Genomic DNA, 21,332 nt, shown 5'->3' with positions numbered 1-21,332 from the left:
ATTTTATTCTTCAGCCAGCACTGCTTCTATCCCCATTATATTTTAATTTTTTATATGCTTCTGAATCAGAAAGAGACCAGTTTAACTACAATATTTTAGTATATGATAATAGTGACATTTTCATATGAAAGAGGGAAAAGAATTATTCAATAAAGTATATTTGGATGACTGAGTAGCTATCCACAAAAAATAAAATTCCTTATACCAAAATAAATTCCAGGTGGTACAAAAATTATAATATAGAAATATTAAGCCTTAAAGTATCACAGAAACACAGGGCAGACTTTTTTGAAATACTGGACTGAGAAAGACCTTTCAAATAATATAGAAAAGTATCTTGACATAGTCTTGGTGAGTGTGTGAAAAATAGGCATTCTCTTATACTGTTAGAGGACTGTAAATTGGTTCAACCTCTTCAGAGGACTATTTTATTATATATATATTTATATATATAAGTTTTAAATGTAAGTCATACATAATGTTGGACATATGAGCAAAGATATACATCAAGTATTTGTTGCAACAGTGATTATAGTAAAAGAGTGAAAGTGAAAATCACTCAGTCATGTCCAACTCTTTGCGACTTTTTGTGACTGTATAGTCCATGGAATTCTCTAAGCCAGAATACTGGAGTGGGTAGCCTTTCCTTTCTCCAGGGGATCTTCCCAACCCAGGGATCGAAACCGAAATATCCAAATATCCACTAATATGATATACATTAGAAAACCCTTTGAAAAGAAGGATGGGGCTTCCCTGGTGACTCAGTGGTAAAGAATCCACCTGCCAATTGCAGGAGACACGGGTTCGATCCCTGATCCAGGAATATCCCACATGCCATGCCATGGAGAAACTAAGTTTGTGTGCCACAACTGTTGAGCCTATCCTCTAGAGTTTGGGATCTGAAACTACTGAAGCCCACGTGCCCTAGAGCCCATGCTCCACAAGAGAAGCCACTGCAATGAGAAGTCTGTGCACTGCAGCTAGGGAGTAGCCCCCACTTGCCACAACTAGAGAAAACCCCCACAGCAACAAAGGCCCAGCACAGTTAAAAATAAAAATAAGTAATAAATTAAAAATAAGTGTGAAAGTGAAGTCGCTCAGTCATGTCCAACTCTTTGTGACCCCATGGACTGTAGCCTACCAGGCTCCTCCGTCCATGGGATTTTCCAGGCAAGAGTAATGGGAGTGGGTTGCCATTTCCTTCTCCAGGGCATCTTCCCGACCCAGGGATCGAACCTGGATCTCCTGCACTGTAAGCAGACGCTTTTACTGTCTGAGCCACCAGGGAAGTCAAAACTAAGGACAGGTCTAAATGAACTCATGGAATAATCTTTGAGTTATATTAAGTCAGCAAAGCAGAGTGCTAAGAAACAGTATGTATAGAACATATACTACTGTAGAGTGGGGGATGTATATATACACTTGATTGTGTATTGATGAGTAGACATTGCTTTGTTGGGAGGTAGTTCTTAAGTACCTTACCCAATGAGAATACAAGATATTATTGAGTTTTAAATCCCCTTTTATGTCAAATATAATGGTTTATTTAATCTTTAAAGTGTTTTTCTAGTGAACTAAAATTTTTCTTTAAATCTCAATCACTAATTACACTGACCAAAACTCACACAGTGGGGTCTGGTAAGGGGGGTGATCCAGAAAAGCCTTGGTAAATTTTGTACATCTAGTCTTCAGTTGCACTCACCTGAACTTTGGGTATGATAGCAAAAATATGTGCTCTTTCTGGTGGAGAATTATATTCTTCTTCCCTCCCAGAGAGCATGGAATTTAGTACAAAGATAACATTTTCACCCTCAATAGCCATTATTTGCTCACAAGTTCTGCTTTAGGAACCCATTGGATACAAATGTACATGTGCTATCTTTAAGTTATAATTTTCAGTAAATACTTTTTTGCAGAGCATTTCTACTTTGTGCACAACCCAAATTTTTAATGTCTAACTGTGCAAAAGAAAAATAATTATTGCAAATCAGGTACTTTGATAGGTATTTTCATATGCATTACCTTAGTTGCACTTGATTGTTATTTTAATCTGAAAAATTGGAATCATTAGCCCTCTTTTTAAAAAGAGGAAACTGAGATTGAACCAGAATTCGAATCCAGGTCTGTTGGATGCTAAAGCCCAGTGCTTTCTACTCTACCACTTAACTATATTTCAAGACATGCCATAAAAAAACTTTTCTATTATTCTTATAAAAACTCCTGGGTACATTGAACTGGATGAAAAACAGAGGAACTCTTGAGCAGGGAAAAAAAAAGAACTGAACTTTGTCAAGAAGGAATAAGTGACAAAAGAAAACAGACAATGGATGATTACGTTCATTTGGGTTATTTAAGTTATCATAACCCATTCATGTCTTATTTTGCCTCAGTTTTTTACTATTTCAAATGACAGAAATGACATGAGTTTTAAGATTTTCTTCATGAAGATAATATATGGTAGTGCAATGTAGGAAAATTGAAAAATACAGAAAAGTATTTTGAAAATTATATTCTCCTATAACCAACTACTAATTGACATTTTAGTCTGATTTTCTCCCCTTTTTTCAGTGCATTTCTCTGTGTATGCTTATATTTATATAAGATGATTGTGACCTACTGCATATAATATTTTCTATGTTATTTTCTTAACTAGTATTTTACATCTTTTCTTACTTCATAAGAAAAAGCTAGGAAATGTTATTTAAAATAATTTTTACTTATTCTCCTTCCATAGAACATTAACTTTTGTCCTTGCCTATGGAATACACTCCAGCAGATCATCAAACATATATTTTTGTCCCCAACTTGAATAATTTTATTAGGATAGATCCTGGAATTGGAATTACTAGTGCAAATAGTGTGAATATTTTTCTTGATATACATTACCAAACTGCTTTTCAGAAAAGTTGTGCCAGTTTATACCCTTAGAAATTATATATGAATCTGATCATAAGATTAATCCTGAAGAGATTTAAGTATTATTTTTTCAATTGGTTGAAGGCAGATACCTTGGGGTGTGATGCCCTTAATAGGAATTTGGTATCAGTAGTCCCTGACTGGATGATTTTTCTTCAGCTGTCTTGATGTAGAGTACAGTGGGATCCTGGATATTTCCCATCTTGTTGGCTAAGCCTCTCCTTAGAGAACACTCTCTGGATTGCTCCTATGGAGAAGGTAGCCTATTAGAAACGCCAGAGTGGGATGAAGCCCTAAAGAGTTAGGAGTACTAGAACAAATAATGTTTATTATGCTGGACTGTTCTATATATATAGAAGCTCAGAGAATTTAACTGGTTTGCTGAGATCCCATTTCTAGTAAGAAACTGAATGGATTCAGTCTAGAATTTTCTGATTCTAGAAAAAAAAATATTTTCTATTAACTGCATTGCATTGCTGTAAAAATAAAAATATTATTTGGGGTTTTCAAATTCTGTTTGTCTTTATTTAGTATTAAAAATTACTAGAAGATATTTTGAAATCACTCATAATTCCAGTCTTTATAAATAATCACTTTCTTGTATATTCTCCAGTAATTTTCTGTGCTTATTTTAAACATAATTGATCATATGTATGTGTTTATATATATATAATTTTATAAACTAATTTTATTCATTTCATATTATAAGCATATCATGGTGTCATTATTATTCTAAAACATTTTTAATGACTGCAGTATTCCAACATATGGATGAAATATCAATTTATCCATTGGTTCCAATTTGTTGCACTTATAAGTAATGCTGTAATGAACATCTTGGAGTGTAAATCTTTATATGTGCTTTTAAGTATTGGTTGAGAATATAGTCCCAGAAGTGGGTTTCCAAAGTTACACTGCCTTTGGAGAGGCTACGGAAGCCTTTCAAGAGGGAAGGATCCAATATATTGATCTTGGTTTCTTTTTTTAGTAAACCCCAGCTGAATCCAGGGTTTATTCCCTGTGGCTCTTCAATATTACTTTCACCTGTGCCTACCATCTACGTGGTTGTTTTTGATCAATAAATATGTTCAGTTGAATAACACAGCATTCACATAAAAATAAACGACATAGAATGTGAATCAGTCATTAGAAATAAATTGAAATGAACTGAAACAAAGCTGTATTCTGTCCTTTAAATCATTATGAAAAAGAATACTATAGGCAGTATAAATAGATTGTTTACAGGAAACACTCATTGTTAAGTGCCTCCTTATTACACAGATTTTGGTAACATAAAGTCAAAAGACCTCCAGTTTACAAGTTGCTCTGATTCCCTTCTCTCTGTGTGCACACATGAATCGTCTTATACCTTCCTCTTTGAACGTTTCACTCCAAATCATGATGTCATTTGAGCCCTACCCACTATGAAGATCCCTAGCACAAGTGGAGAGACCAGCAAAGCAAAGCCATCTGCCAAAACTGATTTCTTTTCATGACTTTTGTGAACTATTGACACATTAAACATTTCATGCAAATTGTTACCATACATATTAAGTAATGCTAATATATTAAAGTTCGAATTCTTTAGATTTTCAGGAAGAAGGCTTGTGGGTATGCCATTACATAATAATTTACTAGTGATAAGTTGGCTTTAATTTCATGCCCTGAAGGCTGTCTTTTTTGTTGTTGGTAACTTGTTTGTACAGACAAAAAATCTGCAGAGATAATAGAATGAGATAATTGCACATACGTGATCGAAATAATGGAAATTGAGTGTTGGTTATCTTCTAGATTCCAAATATCTGGACAAAACATCCATTCAATCACGTGGGAATTTCTAAACCTCTGAATACTGGGCCATGTGTCAGCAAAGATTATATGTGTTTCCTTGGCTGTATAATTACATTAATAATGCCAACCTAGGCCCTGTAAATTTGTCGATACCCATAGATTTCTTCAAAGGAAAAAACATTCCAATATCCTCCAGCATCTTTTTGTGTGACCTGGCAAGAAATAGTGCTGTTCAGGTTCCCAAATGAGTCAATTGTAATAGGTTTCATTTAGAAAGTACCCAATCTGTTTTCTAATAGTTTCTGCATTTATTTTTTTTACAAACGAAAGTGTTTTTCACGGGGCTTTAAAAAAAATAGTATTGTAACATATGATAGTGCAGTTAAGATTCCAGAAATTATTTCAGTTAGGTATTTAGTCACCTCACTGCTTCAGTTTGCAATTGCATGCATTCTGATGCATTGTCAGGTGTCACTGATAAACGTTTAATAAACTTGCAGTTTGAAAACACAGGGATCTGTTCAAGTCTCCATTCCTAAACTTGTTTGGAGGACTTTGGTCCAATAATGAGCACATTCCTGGGCAGGCAGTGGAATCACAGCAAGTCTAGCTGAATGAAATTGAATCTTTGTCTAGCATTTTTAAAGAAAAATCCCCACGTGTGAAAATGTCTTGAGTTGCTGAACATGAGACAACATGAGAAGTGCATACTGATTTTGAGATGGGATGGGAAAGGTTTACAGTGTTAGGATGCCTAGTGGGCTTATGTTGTGCTGTGCTTCATTTCTCAGTTGTGTCTGACTCTTTGCAACTCCATGGACTGTAGCCTGCCAGGCTCCCCTGTCCATGGGGATTCTCCAGGCCAGAATACTGGAGTGGGTTGCCATGCCCTTCTCCAGGGGATCTTCCTGTCCCAGGGATCGAACCAAGATCTGCCTCATTGCAGGCAGATTCTTTACCATCTGAGCCACTGGGGAAGCCCCTAGTGGGTGTTTAAACTTTGGTATCTTTTATTATTTTATAAATTATTTCTTCCTCTTGAAAGAAAAACTCAATGGACTTTTTCTCCTTCAATTTCAAACATTCAAGTCCCCAATCCTCAACTTTTTATCTTCCAGACTGTATGGCAAAGTGTCATTTGCAGCGTTTCATCTTTTCTTCTTTCTCTCCACGATTGACACCCCCATCTCCACCTCTGTTGCTTTGCTCAGGCATCTTCCTCCATAACCCTTGGTTCATCTGAACTTGTCAACTAACATGTCTTTTACAGCCTGTCCCGAAAGCCATCTCCTTCTCCTCTACAAAGCTTTTCCTGGTCCCCTGCCAGGTGTCACTTTTCTGCCCTTAAACACACCACAGGTTTTTATGTATATTACTTTAGGCGCTCGTATTTTCACTTTCTGTACTCATCTCTCCCCGCTAGATGCTAACATTTCAAGGATAGCAGCGTGTCTGGCTCATCTTTTTATCTCCCGTAAAGCTCGGCATAGAGCTTGGCGCAGAGGAAGTGTTCATATGACAGTGAGACAGAGGGAGAGAGAGGAGAGGAAGGATAGAAATACGTAAGGTGTCTCTCCTTGATGCACCACAGCAGTTAGACTTGGTAGAGCTTGAGGGAATGAGGAATTGGGTATTCCTTCCTTTTAGATAGTTGGCATCTCTCATGAACAGAACATAAACTTCTCTTCAAACTTTGTGTCTGCCAGGGTTTAGGGGACTTTGTGGCTTCCTGTGTCTGGAAGTAAATTCAGAATGTCAGAACTAACAAGGACATAGTGTATAGCACAGGGAATTATACTCAGTATCTTGTAATAACCTATAATGGAAAAGTATCTAAGAAATTTTATATATATATATATATGTATACACACACACACACACAAATGGATCATGTTGCTATAAACCTGAAACTATTAATAAAACAGTGTAAATCAACTGTATTTCAATAAAAAAAATTTTTTTAAAGAAATATATCTAAGACACACACACACACACACACACAAACAAAGAAAATCAAGATACACTAGCTCTCTTACATTATCTTTTCTGCCAAGGTGCCTCACTGGGTCATCCCCTTCTCCCCAGCCCAGCAGAGGAGCTGGCTGCCTCTGTCCTCAGGCCGTTGAGCCGCTGCACTCAGCCTCCTGGTGGCCACTCTGTGACACTGGATGGGGGCTTCCTCCAAAGGGCTGCTCTCCTTTCACGCCCTGGCTCTACACAGAAATCTATAATTTTCTCCCTCTTCTGTTTTCCAGTGATGACACACATTTCAGGGGTTGCGAAATTTGAATTAGATCTTGAACCTGGCTGCCTACTTTCAAAACAAGTTGATGCACTCACATTTTCTAGTTTGTGAGATTTGAGTGGTTTTACTAATACTGTTTTTATCTGAAAGAAACCATCAACTGACATTGGTACAGATATTTTAATGTCTTAATATCTTGTTTTGCAGTCATATTTTCCCCCAAAACAGGAAAGCTCCAACCATCTTTTATTCAGAACAGTTGGACCACTTTTTTAGCCCCATGGTCAGCTTATGATTGTTGGGTCAAGGCCATTCCAGACTCCAAACGGATTCATCTGGAAACTCTGTGATTCCTCTGTTCAGTCACCTCCCTTATTCCTTCTTATTCAAAGGCAAAACAAAAAACAAACAAAAAAAACACAACCTGGGAACAACAAAAGTTGGAATTCTCATTGACTCACAGGCAGTCAGTTACATCCATTTCTGAGAACACAGAAGCTGTTCTTCCAGGGAACACCTGCCCAGTTTTAAAGAGCAGAGCTAATGGGTGATCTCAGTCACTCTCCCTGGCCATCCCACAATCTCCCTAGAGATAGATTTCAGTATTCACAGAGGCTCAATTGCATATAAAGAAAGAATTGTTCATGAACGGTTTTCCAATTGCTCATACTGAGGCCCGACTTGTACTGCCTAACTGAAGGATTATAGAATTAGCAATGCATATGGTAAGTGGGCAACACAGAAGGATATGCGATCAGATTCTGACTTGAAATTTTGATACTTACCTCTGTGGCTAAGGCTAAGACTCTTGGATAATCTGAAGAAATACATAGGAAGAGAAAAAATATGATCAGATTAGCCCATATAAGAGCTGGTGGGTGCTTATTATAGGAATGTTTTTTCATAAGGCTAAGAAAATGGTCCATGATGATGCTGCTCATGTAGGTCAAATGGCTGCTAAAAAAAGCAAACACTTTCTGTTTCAGAAGCAGACAACTAATCAATACTTTGATTTCTAATAGTCATGTTTGTCATGAGGACTTTTACAATGAGATTATGTAAGCAAATTGATTTCCCTGTTGACTTTATCAGAAAATCATCAAATGCCCCTGACTCTTCCCTCCAGAGTTCTCAAAAATACCTAAGATAATTTCTTCCCAGAAAATTATTTTCTGGATTTACTGATTTCCTGAAGCTCCTCCTGCAACATTTTATTATTGCTGTAAATAGATGAAAATTATAATTAAGACAGATAATGAATGTAATATAAGAGCATAGTAAGCACAGTTGTATATAATTAATTACCATATAGCCCCCTTTACTTCATTTATATTCATGTTGAAAGCACTTAACTAGGCATGTGTAATTGATTCACCATGGCATATACGATTGTTTTAACAAAAAGTTTCAACTGAAGCTTTTGTTCAACAGGATAACTCCCTCATTCCACTGATTCTTTGGGAAAAATCAAATTAGCCCTATGTCATATCACCTCTGGAACTGCATCCTGTTATAGGTGAACACTCTGCTTGTTGTAACTACAATAATGGAAGATGAGTCAGACTTTCTTTCTTCCTTCCCTTGTTTTTCCTGTATCCTTGATTTTTCCCAGAATCAACTTTCTATAGAATAAGTTTCCCTGAGCACCTTTTGTTCCATTCAATGACTTGGATACTCCAAGACTCCCAGATCTTTATAGTTGTCTTATCTTTTTCTTTTTTTTTTTTTTAAGGCAAACACCTTACCACCTGTCTCAGTATTGCTCTTTAAAAAAAATAAAATAAAATAAACTTTGGAGCAGTTTTAATAGCCTATGAGAGCATTAAGGGCCTCCTGGGATGTTGGTCTCATGACTGAAGAAGAAACAAGAGCCAACTGTTAGTCTCATGGTAATTTTGAGTGGCTCAATTATTTAGATGCTAACTCTCCTTTCAAAATGGCAAAATTTATGTCTGGCAAAAATATTAAATATAGAATGAAATGTAATACAAACCTATCCAGATTTAGTGCTGTGTAGGAGACCTAGGTTTGATACCTGGGTTGGAAAGATCCCCTGGAAAAGGGAATGGCTACCCACTCCACTATTCTGGCCTGGAGAATCCCATGAACAGAGGAGCCTGGCAGGCTACAGTCCATGGGGTCATAAAGAGTCAGACACAACTGAGAGGCAAAGCTCTTTTATGGTCAGTGAAGACCTATCTTCACACAAAAAAAGAAAAGAAAAAAAGCATGTGTTTCCTAGGATCAGTCAGCATGCTTGTTGGGATGTCACCGGTGCAGTCAAGTCATCATAGGAAATCCTGTGTGTATCTGTGATGATCAGAGCAGGCATGCACACACAGCTCTGCTAGGACCATCACACCAAGGCCTTACAGTTCAGCATTTGTCCTCAGTCACTTACTCTTAGAACCTGAACTTTTATTCTTCATGCTTTTTTGTTCCTTCTCAACTTACCTACATGTGAAAAATACTTTTTTCCCTCCTAATTGCTAACAGGCTTAACAGGTTATTTTATCTCCAAGTTTCCTCCTTATCTCTCCCACATCCTCTTTGTGCCCTAGGAGCAGATAAATTCACTATCAGGTAATTATAGTCCATCATTTTCAGTATAAAACTTTCTGTTAAAGACTCTTGAAAGCACATCAAAGTGGAGCAATAGGCTGAATGAAACCATTAATAAAGAGTATTTGACTGAGCTTTTTAAAAAGTAAATTTTCCCATAGCAATGAGTGAGAGGCACATACAGAATAACTAAATGTATTTGTCAAATCTGTAGGGGTTAATCTGACAGGATGGGTTGGGGAAGAAATCAGTTGCTAGACAATATAATGTATCATACAATTAGATCATTTTAGATAAAGCTATTATTGGACAAATTCTTCTCAAACAAATACTACAGCCACAAAAAGTTTCTTCTTAATAGACATCAGGGGACTCTTTTATTCTTTCTCTGTTCCAACACAACCGTACTACATGACCATCACAGCTCTGCGTGGGTGACTTACTTCTAAAACCAATAGAACTTGGGCCAGAGTGGTTGGAACTTTAGTCTCTAGATGTGCTTAACAAGGGAAACAAGAAGTCTGAGCAGTTTTCTGTAAAACAGAAAATCAAAGGAAGCGAGGCAGATGATGTTAATGCGGGGGAAAATATCTGGCAAAGGAACTTGATATTATTCCTTCAATTATTTGTATTTTTAAAAAAGTGCAAATCCTTTTCATCTTTTAGATAGTGCATGCCTTGTGTTAGTCAAGAAAACTTAGGCTTTTTAAAAGTATGGTTAAGAAATTTGAAATTAAGTAATTGTCTAAAAATTCTAGTAAAGAAAGAATATGAATAAATCCTTGCAGTTTGTGATTAAGAAGTGAATTTCTGGTGAAGGACACCAGAAAAAAAAATGTTCATTTGGATATATGAGCCAATGAAACACTAAAACTACAGAATTTTTCTCTGTGGAGTGAAGCTCTTCAATATACGTATAAAAACCAGCCACAGAACATTTATGTACTGTGAAAAGTATAGTAGGCTGAAGAGTGGTACCTGAGGTTGCAGGTTTACATGGGGTCTTGATGGTTTGTGCCTGAACAGAAAGGTTCTAGGATGGGAAGACTCCAAATGTTAATACTGTAAGCATGCTTTGTGATCATAGAATTCCAGACACCCCACTAAGCCTGTAAAGCCAGTGTGCTCTAGATGGTTTCCCACCACCTTTCTGGAGAACCCAGTCCCTTCGTAAAGACTCTTTTATTGTATTTAGAGATAGAGGAACAGGAACATCCCATGACCTTTAGGACGGTAATAGTGTAAAAAGCAAGACTGTAAAATGAACTGCTTTCCTCCCCTTTCTACCTAATTTCTTTCTCCTGTGCTTTTAAAGACTAGGATGTCTCTTTCTGACTCCAGAACTCATGTTTCACTCAGAAAGTATACTTTGCAAATGTCCTGCATGTTCTAATTTGTATGATGGAAGGAGAAAAGAGCTCATCTGAGCACCAGTTTGACGCTGTTTTTTACTGCAGCAGTCTTTGGAAGCCAATCCCCCTTCCTTTTTGACTGTCTAAGATGCCCTCGCTAGCTAGATCCCTCTGCTAGCTACAGTGCACACATTTCCTTGTTAATCAGCTGCGTAGGCTCGGAAACTGTGTGTTTTGGTGTTGTCTGTGTGTGCAATCTCGTGCTGCTTCCTGAACGCATGTGTCCCTTCCCTTCACAGCCTACTCGACACCCAGCACCTCCCCCGCAAACCGATTCGTCAGTGTTGGACCACGGGATCCAAGCTTTGTAAATATCCCTCAACAGACACAGGTGGGCCGCTCTCATCTTTTCTGTATGTGGTGCAGCTTGTTTTATTCATCAGGTGCATTGTAACTCATCTTTCGCCACAACAGGCTGCGTTTCCCAGACCCTGTTCGGTCCCCTTACCTCCTGACCCCCCCCCACCCCACCCCCCACCTCGTCCGGGCCCTTCAGCCACCTTTCCACGTGTTCTCAGAAATCATGGAAAACAGTGCCTGCAATTTTTGTTTCTTGTATTGAGGGAGTAGAAGAGAGGGCTTCTGTGCCAGACCTGCTTTGGCTATGGGAAGAAAATTTTCCCAGGCTGGATAGAGTGTGCTCCCGCTTTTAGGAATCCGTGTCTCTGCGTGTGAGCAGACAGAAGTAGGCCCCCATTGAACCTGGAAAGTACACTCTGGTTGCCAGTGACATCAGAGTGCATGCTGGGAGTGGGGGGGCCAGCCACTCTTCTGTACTCGTTATAGGGTCCCCAGGACCCTGACAGTCTTTCTAAGAGAAAGGAAAAGAGAGAGTTCCTGAGCCCTGTTAAGTTGCTGGTATTGGTGCAGAAATAGGAGGTATTTGTTACCGGCTACGCTGGCCCCAGTGGGGTGGGAGGGGATGGATGTGAATTAATATCATGTTTTGAGGTAGTGATTGAAAAAAAAAAGAGTATGCCAGGACATCTAGAGTTTGTTTTTCAATAGATGTGTTTTGTGCTAGCATAGGTCAAGGAGAAAGTCTCTCTTTTAAAAGTTTTAAAACAGCTGCTGTGAATTGAGAAACAGTGAAAGACTTAGAATTCCAGGGTAGTAGCTATAAAGATACTTAGAGATTTATAAAATAGAATTAGATACAAGTTTTAGAAGAAGCTCCTCTCTCATTTCTTAACTAGAATGTGACTGTATATTATCAGAATTGACATAAAGAAAATGTTTTCCCTTTGAGGTTCTGTTCAACACAGTGTTTGAAAAAATTCTCCGAGATGTTCTGTGCATGTGCTGTGGTGTGTAATCTCCAGATGCCTAATTTCTAACTATTCATCTTTGTTTGTAACACTATGAGCAGGTGCTTATGAACAAAATAGATTTGCTTTCCTGGGTCCATTTGCTTTCTCTGTAAAGGATTTTAGTTTATTGCTGTGTCGACAGTGTGGGTTAAACAGCATTGCGTCTGAAGCCTTCCTACACTAAAGCAGGGTCACAGAAAGTACAGCCTCGGAGGAGGCAGCTGTAAGGAGAGGGGAAGCGAAGAGGGGAGGAAGAAAGTTAACTCTTGAATTTCCCACTTCGGCTGTTTCTTATGAAACTGGCAAGGGAGGGAAGGTGGGGGGTGGGGGGGGGGCAGGTACACTGGCATCCAGGATTAACGTTGCCTATTCCATACTCCCCACAAAATTGTTAAGTTTATTGCTTACTTTCCCACACCTTCAAATACTTAACTGCTGAATCTGAAGTTGAATAATTACCTCAGATGCATTAAAGTAGAACATTTCTTATTGTACATTTGGCTTACATGGTCAAATTCAATGAGAAGGGAAGAATTGGGGACAGTAGCTTTATATTGGATGATTTCTTTTCTCAAAGCACCAGTGGGCTCAGGTTACTTCATTAGGAACCTCAAAAATGCAGTTTGGAAATGCCCTGTTTGTATTTTACATAGTATTTTAATATAAGCTGTGATTCACTGCACTGAAATTGTACCCTGCATTCCATTCAATTTGTTTCTCTATAATCAAAACGTGTTCTATTCCAATATGGCCTTGTTTCACAAATGCCTTATTTAACCCACAAACTGAGTCTTCATGATGTTGACCACAAAAATTCAATTCTTAAAATCCAGATTTTCTACGCATCTGGATGAATGATGTCATATAGGCCCAATATTGGCATCTGGAACTGAATTTTTTGAGTTTCTGTTAAATATTTGGCATCATAGGGACAACAGCTTAAATGTTTCTTATCACAGTGACACCTGCCACATTTGGCTTGGAGAAAGCCATCCCCAATTGTCTTATGAGAAACTGCACTAATGGAGTTATTCTTTTTCCCCAAAAATATATCCTGAGATAAAAATTATGTGCTCTAAATATTTTAATATTTAGATGTATATATTAACTCTTTTTTAAAAGAACTACTTTCTGGAACCATTTGGAAGGCATATATATAGATATAAATAATAAAAATAATATTTAAAAAATAATTTTTCTCAGAGGACATCAGTTAAGAAGAGGAATTTTTATAGGCATTTTTTAAGACATAATCTGAACATGACCTGCAGATTAGTAATTCCCTAGGCAAGCCTACATTTTTTAATATAAATATTTTTGTTAATAGGCATGAAATTTGTATTAATTGCATTATGGGAAAAGTTTTATGGGAAAACAAAATTTTGTATTCTGCCTTAAAGAAGTAAAAATTGAAGAGTCAGCCAAGCAGACACGTGAGCTTTATAAATGCAGAAAAGGTATCCTGCACAGAAATCCACAAACAAATACAAAGTAAAATGGCCTCTCTTTTCCCCAAAGAAACCTCTTCAAATACTTGGAGCATCAGCCTGTGGAACACAGATGACTGAGCGACTGAACTGGACTGAACTGATGGTCCCTATTTCTTTCTAGTAGAATTTGAACTAATGAATAGACATTTGAAGTAGGCAGCTTTCAGTTTATCATAAGACCATTCCTTTAAAAAAAAATAAGTTACTTGATTACATATAGCCCCTATTTATTGAGCATTTTCTATGCACTAAGTACCTTAAGTACGTTATCCAACAAATCTTGACAGCCATCCATTAGGATATACATAATTATCTCCATTTTATAGATGTGAAACCTGAGATCTAAAGAGTGGTTGATTTTTCCAAGGCTGTACAGTGGGGAACAGAGCAAGAATGTGTCCCCAGTTCTGTCTGACTTCAAGACCTATGTTATCTAACTACTGTATTGTACTTATTGCCTTATAGAGTGATGAGCTACTTTTCCTGCAGATATTCAAACAGAGTCTGATGCTCAACTCTCAGGAATACCACTGGCATATTCCCTGGTTTTAAATCTGAGTTTGCTCTGATCAGAGATAGACACTGATCATTAGAGCCTTGAAAGAATTGAAAGTCCGAAAGAATTGAAAACCAGGTCTCAAAGAGATATTTGTATAGCCATGTTTGTAGCAGCATTATTCACAATAGCTAAAAGAGTCAAGTAATCCAAGTGTCCATCAACAGATAAGTGGATAAACAAAACACGGCATATACGTTTTACTATGTGTATACCATTTTAATGTGGTATAATACATATTATCCAGCCTTGAAAACAAAAGAAATTCTGCAATATGTTGCAACATAGATGAACCTTGAAGACGTTATGCAAAGTGAAATAGGCTAGTCACAAAAGAACAAACGCTGTACGATTCCACTTAATATGAAGTACCTAGTGTAGTCACATTCACAGAGACAGAAGGCAGAACCGTGGTTGCCAGGAGCTGGGGAGAGGGCAGAATCGACAGTTATTGTTTAGTGGTATAGAGTGTTCATTTTATAAGATGGAAAAAAGCTCTGAAGATGGATGGTACATGATGTTGGTGTTACACAACAGTGTGAATGTCCTGCATGCCACTGAACTCTCCACGTAAAAATGGTTAAGATGGTAAAGTTTATGTACATTTTATCACAATTTTTAAATGTAATTATTAGATAAACTCTTAATGACCCTTTCACCTCTTGAGAGTCTGAAATTCTGTAAAACAGCCAGGCAGAGTGGACTGTTTATCAGAAAATAATCCACTGTCATTTTGTGCTGAGCTCTCTGAAAGCACTCGTTCTCATGTCCGGCACATAGTGGGTAGTCAGCAAATATGCGCTGAATCTAAATGATTCATAAGGAAGTTCAAAAATAATGACTTTTTCTTATTACTATCATGATACATGTTAACTGTGGAAAATACAGATGGGAAAAAAAAATCTCTTGTAGTCCTACTGTTAACATTTCTGTCTAAATCCATCCAGACTGTTTCTATGCATACAAATATATTGCAAAAATGAGATCATATTATATACACTGTTTGGTAACCTGCTGTTTCTTCCCCCTTAACAATATATTATGGCCTTCTTTCCATGTAAATTGGAAAAATTGAATATTGGCTTTTATTGCACCTATTCATCATCTGTAATGATTGGTAGGGAAAGATAACATGGATAATTGAAAGCCATTTTTCCTCCTCCTTCCTTCCAGTCTATTTTTTTTTTCTCCAGAGAATTCCTCCCTTTGCTGAGACAGAATTGCCTTCTTTTTAGCCTTGCCCTGAGCTAGTTTTCTTTCAAACTGCCTTCCAATTGCATTGTATTAATATAATTTACCCCAGCTTTGGCTCTGTTGGGACATTCCCGCCAGGTTATCCATCCCATTCTTCTGCCTCACTTTTCTGCTACCTCTGCTATTATCATGACTTGCCTCCCCTTTTCCTTCTCCTCCATTTTATAACTCATCATTAACACGGGGGTAGCCACCTCCAGACAGCTTTTAGAATACCCATCTGTTCTGAGAAAACACGACTACCCCAAATCTCTTTATTTTTCAGTATTGTCCCATGACAGTTGATAATAACATATAGAAATGACTCTGGGGCATAGAGTATTTACTTCACTTTGGACACTGTTAATGTCCCCTGCACTCCCACTGAATGACATGAGAGAGCATGCCATCATATCAAACAGCTGAAAGCCAATGACCATCTCAATTGCATCTCATAATTTAATCTGATCCCTGAAAACGAGAGCCATTAAAAAGAGGCATTTATTTAGAGAAAAAAAGTTAATATTTCATCATCAGGTAATAAATAGAAATACCAATTCCTACACAGAAGGACTGAGCAAAGAACTCATTTTCATTCAGGGTCCAGTTTAATCAGAATGTTCAAATAAAATGCTTAACCTGCAGATCGCCAATGAGGACTAATTCTTTAAAATGAAAAATGAGCGCAAACAATATTAAAAACAGGCATTTCTTCCCTGCCACCCAAATCTATCACTGTTCTGCCTCAACAGAATTGTGGTATCTGAAAGGCTATTTAAAACCAAATTACCATTTGGGTTATTAGAAGAATCGCTTGGCATGGCACGGGCCTGATTTGTTGACAAAAAGGCACAGGTGCTGTAACCTTTGCTTAATAAATCATTTAGCTGCCTGACTCACAAGCAGTGTGACTGCCTTTGCCTCATGAAATTTACAAACGTGTGCACAAGCCACACGCTTCTCTGTGCCGGAAACCTGCTCACCTGGAGAGGTCCCCGCAGAGCTCAATTATGGGCACAGCACTCGTCTGCCTTTGGTGGGGATGCACAAGGAACAGTAGGGAGGTGGTGGGTATGGAGGGTGTTTGGATCTGTTGCCATTTCATGTGCCATATTCCTGAAGCTCCGCCTGAGAAACCAGTGCTCAGGCGATCTGCAAAATGCAAAACTTTCTAAATCCCTTTCATCAATCACTCATCATTTCTGACTGTATTCCCAACACCTACAGAATGCAGGGAATAACAATTCTCCTCAAGTTGCTCAAAGACTGATAGAGGAAACAGATGTAAAAAATAACAGTAATGACAACAACAACATTAATGATGCAGTGCGATACCAGTTACAGTAAGGATTTGCCTAAGAGGCTTGGAGTTGGGGAAAAGACCTTTCAAAGAGTGGAACGGACAGACAAGGCAAGAAAGCTTTTCTGTCCTTGTCTAATTTTGGACTGATGATATGGCTCTGGCTCTTAGACATTTTACCTTTTTCTGCTACTTTTAATTTGACCAGCCATGAGCTGGACAATAAGACTTTATCCCATGTAAAGTAGAAAGACACGTTGAGCTCTGTCTTTTTTGGACCAAGCAGATGAAATTATTAGAATCCTTTCCTGCTGCTGGCATATCGGCCAGACCCCCATCCCCCACCATCCCTCATTTCCAAGAAGCAACACTCCTTGCGTAATATTCTCACCCCGAACACCAAGCTCGCTTGAGATTGCAGTGCAATTAGCTGAAGCCATTCCCTGCCTCCTCCCCGCCCTGACCCCAGCTGCCTCCCTATAGGAAGTTGGGTACCACAGAGAAGTTCAGGGAGCAGCTAGAGAGCTGCAAAGGCAAGAAACTCAGACTTCCTTATAGAGAAGAAAATCAACTATCCTCCCCCTTCTAGTTACAATTGGTCTGAGCATTTGAGTTACAAGCCCATACAGCTGAAAACTCCCAAGATTGGAGAGGAGTGGCAGATAAAATTCCATTTACTTCTAACTCTGAAAAAAGTTAATTGGCTAAATGGACACTCTGTATTAAGCGCCGACGCGAGCTGATGCATCTTAGTTTCTGTGCCTGCACTAACTCCAGGCCTCAGAGCCCTCTGAGATCAGTGCTGTTAACCTTGTTTCGCTTCTCTGATGGCTCAGTGGGTAAAGAATCCGCCTGCAATGCAGGAGACACAGGAGATGCAGATTCAATCCCTGGTCCAGGAAGATCCCCTGGAGAAGGAAAAGACAACCCATTCTGGTATTCTTGCCTGGAAAATCCCATGGGCAGAGAAGCTTTGAGGGCTGTATAGTTCAAAGGTCACAAAGAGTTGGACACAACTGAGAGAGTAGGAGAGAAATTCCCTGGTATGGGAAGGGAATCTCCCTGTTTTACTGACAAGAAAACTGAAGTTTCAGAGAGTATACTTGTCCCATGGCAAATGAGGTAGCCAGTATTTGAACCAGTCTGTCTCCAGAACATCTCTTTCCTGAATACTGTCTGCATCCTTAACTGTTTATGATGAAAGGTTACTGACCATTTTCTCTTTGTGGCCTGAGATTGACTCTTAAACCAAAGAACAGGACCGCTGTACTTGGTTCTTCTGAAGACCTGCCCCAGTTTCCTATTAGCTCCAGCATCTGTGAAATCAAGACTGAGCTCATTTTCTCATCCTGCCTGGGAAAAAGACCTTTACTAATGACATTAGTCAACATCTGTGAGAACAGCCAGGCTCTGCCCAGAGAGCAGAGCAGCTGAGGTTGTGAGCTTTCCTTTCAGATCTTGGTTGGAGCTTTATTTCATCACTTAAAAGTGGTATGCGTGCTTCATTTTTGGGTAATTTAAAAAAATTTTTCTTGGTAATTCAATTTTTCTAGCCTGGTTTATGAACTGTAAAATGGTGATAACTGTATTTATCTACCTCCTACGGTTGTTTTGAGTCTTAAACTCAGTGCAGAAAAAGTAAATGCTTAACACCTGCTAATACTCAACAAGTGATAGCATTGGTGGTTTGGTTGATAACTAAGTGTTTATATTTAAACGTTGTTTTCTGGATTACAAAGTATTTTCTCATGTGATCTTCAGAACAACCCTTTGAGATAAGCAGAGCTGTTACTATTGTTATCCCATTATATAGATTTAAAAACTGTGTAAAGGTTTAAAGAGAGGGCAGTGACTTCCCCAGAACCACATAGCCAGGGGTGGGCAGAACCAGGACACAGACCTACTTCTGATTCCAGAGCCCACACTTCCTTCAGTGCCCCTAGCAGGAAAGGACATGTGTGCTCTTTCAGCACATCATCATGTGCTGCTCTGTGGTTAAGGGCAGAACCTGCCTGCCAAACGCGGGATCTAAAGTGACCATCCAGTTAGGACAAAATTTGGACAAAACTCCACAAGTTCAGAATCTCTTGGATTCTTCCATTGAGCTTCTTGCCCTAAAGGTACTCCAAAAGCCTTATTCTGTTGGTCACCTCTGTCCTTGCCCTGCCCCCGATATCTAGCCTTAAGATAAGTTGTGCCCCAAGGAAGAAGAGACTTCCCAAGGGGAAATCAATCATATCTCTGAGGATAGTAAAGTGAAGTCATATCCGACTCTGCAACGCCATGGACTGTAGCCCACCAGATTTCTCTATCCATGGAATTCTCCCGGCAAGAATACACAAGTGAGTTGCCATTTCCTCCTCCAGGGGATCTTCTGACCCTGGGATCAAAACCTGGTCTCGCATGTTGCAGGCACATCCTTTACCGCCTGAGCCACTTAGGGAAGCCCCTTTTCTGAGGGTAGTGAGGACTGTGGCAAATGAATGGACCCCCAGCGTCTGCAGAGAAAACAGTGCCTGATCATTTTTTCTCTTACATTCTCAGCTCTAGGCGTAGGTGTTGAATAGTCAGCACCGCCTCAGGGAGAGGAGTTACCCTGCCATCTGCTCCCTCCTGCTGCGGGCAGGAGTGACTCCTCCAGCTTCCCAGCCCCCACACCAGCCTGTATGGTCTTGCCACGTTTCTCTTCACAAACGCTTAGCAGCTGACTCATGGACAGCCTATGAGACACTCTTAAAATACATTTTTCAATAAACAGAACCGTTGTCTCTCAAGTTTTAGCTTGGCAGCATGTTTTAGTTGTCCTCAGCCACAAATTTCACTTCTGGACCAAGCCAGAGCCTCAGTTCTAGGTACTGGTCGGCTTTTTCTTCCTCAGTTTTTTAACTTCAGAGATACCGTCACGTTTAATGGCATGTTTTAGTTTGGTTTTAGTGTTTTTGTTTTTTGCTTTGCTCGAAACAGATTTGAGGAAACTCCTTAGTTAAGTGAACTGATGATCACTGAAAGGATTTTTATATGAAAGGTGTTTATATGGGATCTGGCAGGACTTCCCAGGTGGTAGTGTTATTCAGTCACTCAGTCGTGTCCGACACTTTGCGACCCCGTGGACTATAGCACGCCAAGCTTCCCTGTCCTTCACCATCTCCCGGAGTTTGCTCAAACTCTTGCCCATTGAGTCGATAATGCCGTCCAACCATCTCATCCTCTGTCACCCTTCTCCTCATGCCCTCAATCAGTGGCTGGATGGTAAAGAATATACCTGCCAATGCAGGAGATGCGAGGTGCGATCCCTGTGTTGAGAAGGTCCCTTGGAGAAGGAAATGGCATCCCACTCCTGTATTCTTGCCTGCAAAATCCCATGGACAGAGGAGCCTGGTGGGCTACAGTCCATGGGGTCGTGAAGAGTCAGACACGACTGAGCATGCATGCCTGCATGGAATCTGGCACACAGTAGGTGCTCAACAACTAATGGTTCATTTCGTGCTTGCTTCTTTGCCAGTACTTAAATGAGATCAATGGCAATGGAGAAGGGGAAGGTAAAAGGGAGATTCTTCAGGAAATTTTAGACATCATCGAAGAAGAGACTGGATTAAATGTCTGGCATTTACTGATATTTAATTAGCTGTTTGGATTTTGGGGAAAGTGGGATAGAAAATGAAGTGGAGGGAAAGACTGACAAAAGAAGCTGTGAATGGCTGGACAGAGCTGAGAGGAGTTGAGTCAGAATTTGATGAGAGTCTTACAATGAAGTCAGAAAATTGCAGCATCAGCTGCCAAACTGCCATCAACGTTTCCAGCTCTGAAATGGGCCTTGATAATGTTTCCAATGAGTGGGACACTAAGGGAGATGTTCTTTTTTTAAAGTTGGAATATAGTTGATTTATAATATTGCATTAATTTCTGCTGTACAGCAGAATCATTCAGTTATACACATACATATATATACACACCTGCATATATATATATATATATATATATATATATATATATATATACAGGTTCTGTTTTATATATTTTTCCCTTTAAGGTTTATCACAACTGAGCATCATTAGTTATGATAAACCATAATGTATGTATGTATGTGTGTACAATGTGTATATACACACACACACACATGCTGGGATAAATAACAACCTCAGATATGCAGATGATACCACTCTAATGGCAGAAAGTGAAGAGGAACTAAAGAGCCTCTTGATGGAGGTGAAAGAGGAGAGTGAAAAAGCTGGCTTAAAACTCAGCATTCAAAAAACTAAGATCATGGCATCTGGTCCCATCACTTCATGGCAAATAGAAGGAGAAAAAATGGAAACAGTGACAGACTTTATTCTCTTGGGCTCCAAAATCACTGAGGACAGTAACTACAGCCACAAAATTAACACTTGCTCCTTGGAAGAAAATCTGTGACAAGCCTAGACATCGTATTAAAAAGCAGAGACATCACTTTGCTGACAAAGGTCAAAACTGTGGTTTTTCCAGTAGTCATGTATGGATGTGAGAATTGGACCATAAAG

General features: G+C 39.0%; 1 protein-coding gene across 5 annotated transcripts in view; it reads left to right on the top strand.

Moving 5' to 3' along the window:
- Window positions 1-21,332, top strand: part of NFIA (nuclear factor I A) — a 395,870-nt gene that overhangs the window by 343,250 nt on the left and 31,288 nt on the right. For 4 of the 5 annotated variants that reach the window (XM_070468073.1, XM_070468074.1, XM_070468072.1 and 1 more), the window contains one exon: window positions 11,166-11,257. The exons of the other annotated variant lie outside the window; for it this stretch is intronic. In XM_070468073.1, the coding sequence (XP_070324174.1) occupies window positions 11,166-11,257 (92 nt within the window). The remainder of the gene's footprint in view (window positions 1-11,165; window positions 11,258-21,332) is intronic. 5 annotated transcript variants of the gene reach the window in all.

This window comes from Odocoileus virginianus, chromosome 5 (genome assembly GCF_023699985.2).
Source record: "Odocoileus virginianus isolate 20LAN1187 ecotype Illinois chromosome 5, Ovbor_1.2, whole genome shotgun sequence".
In the NCBI taxonomy this organism is placed as follows: domain Eukaryota; kingdom Metazoa; phylum Chordata; class Mammalia; order Artiodactyla; family Cervidae; genus Odocoileus; species Odocoileus virginianus.
Note: the sequence above shows the minus strand (reverse complement) of the source record. Positions and strands in the feature narration are given on the sequence as shown.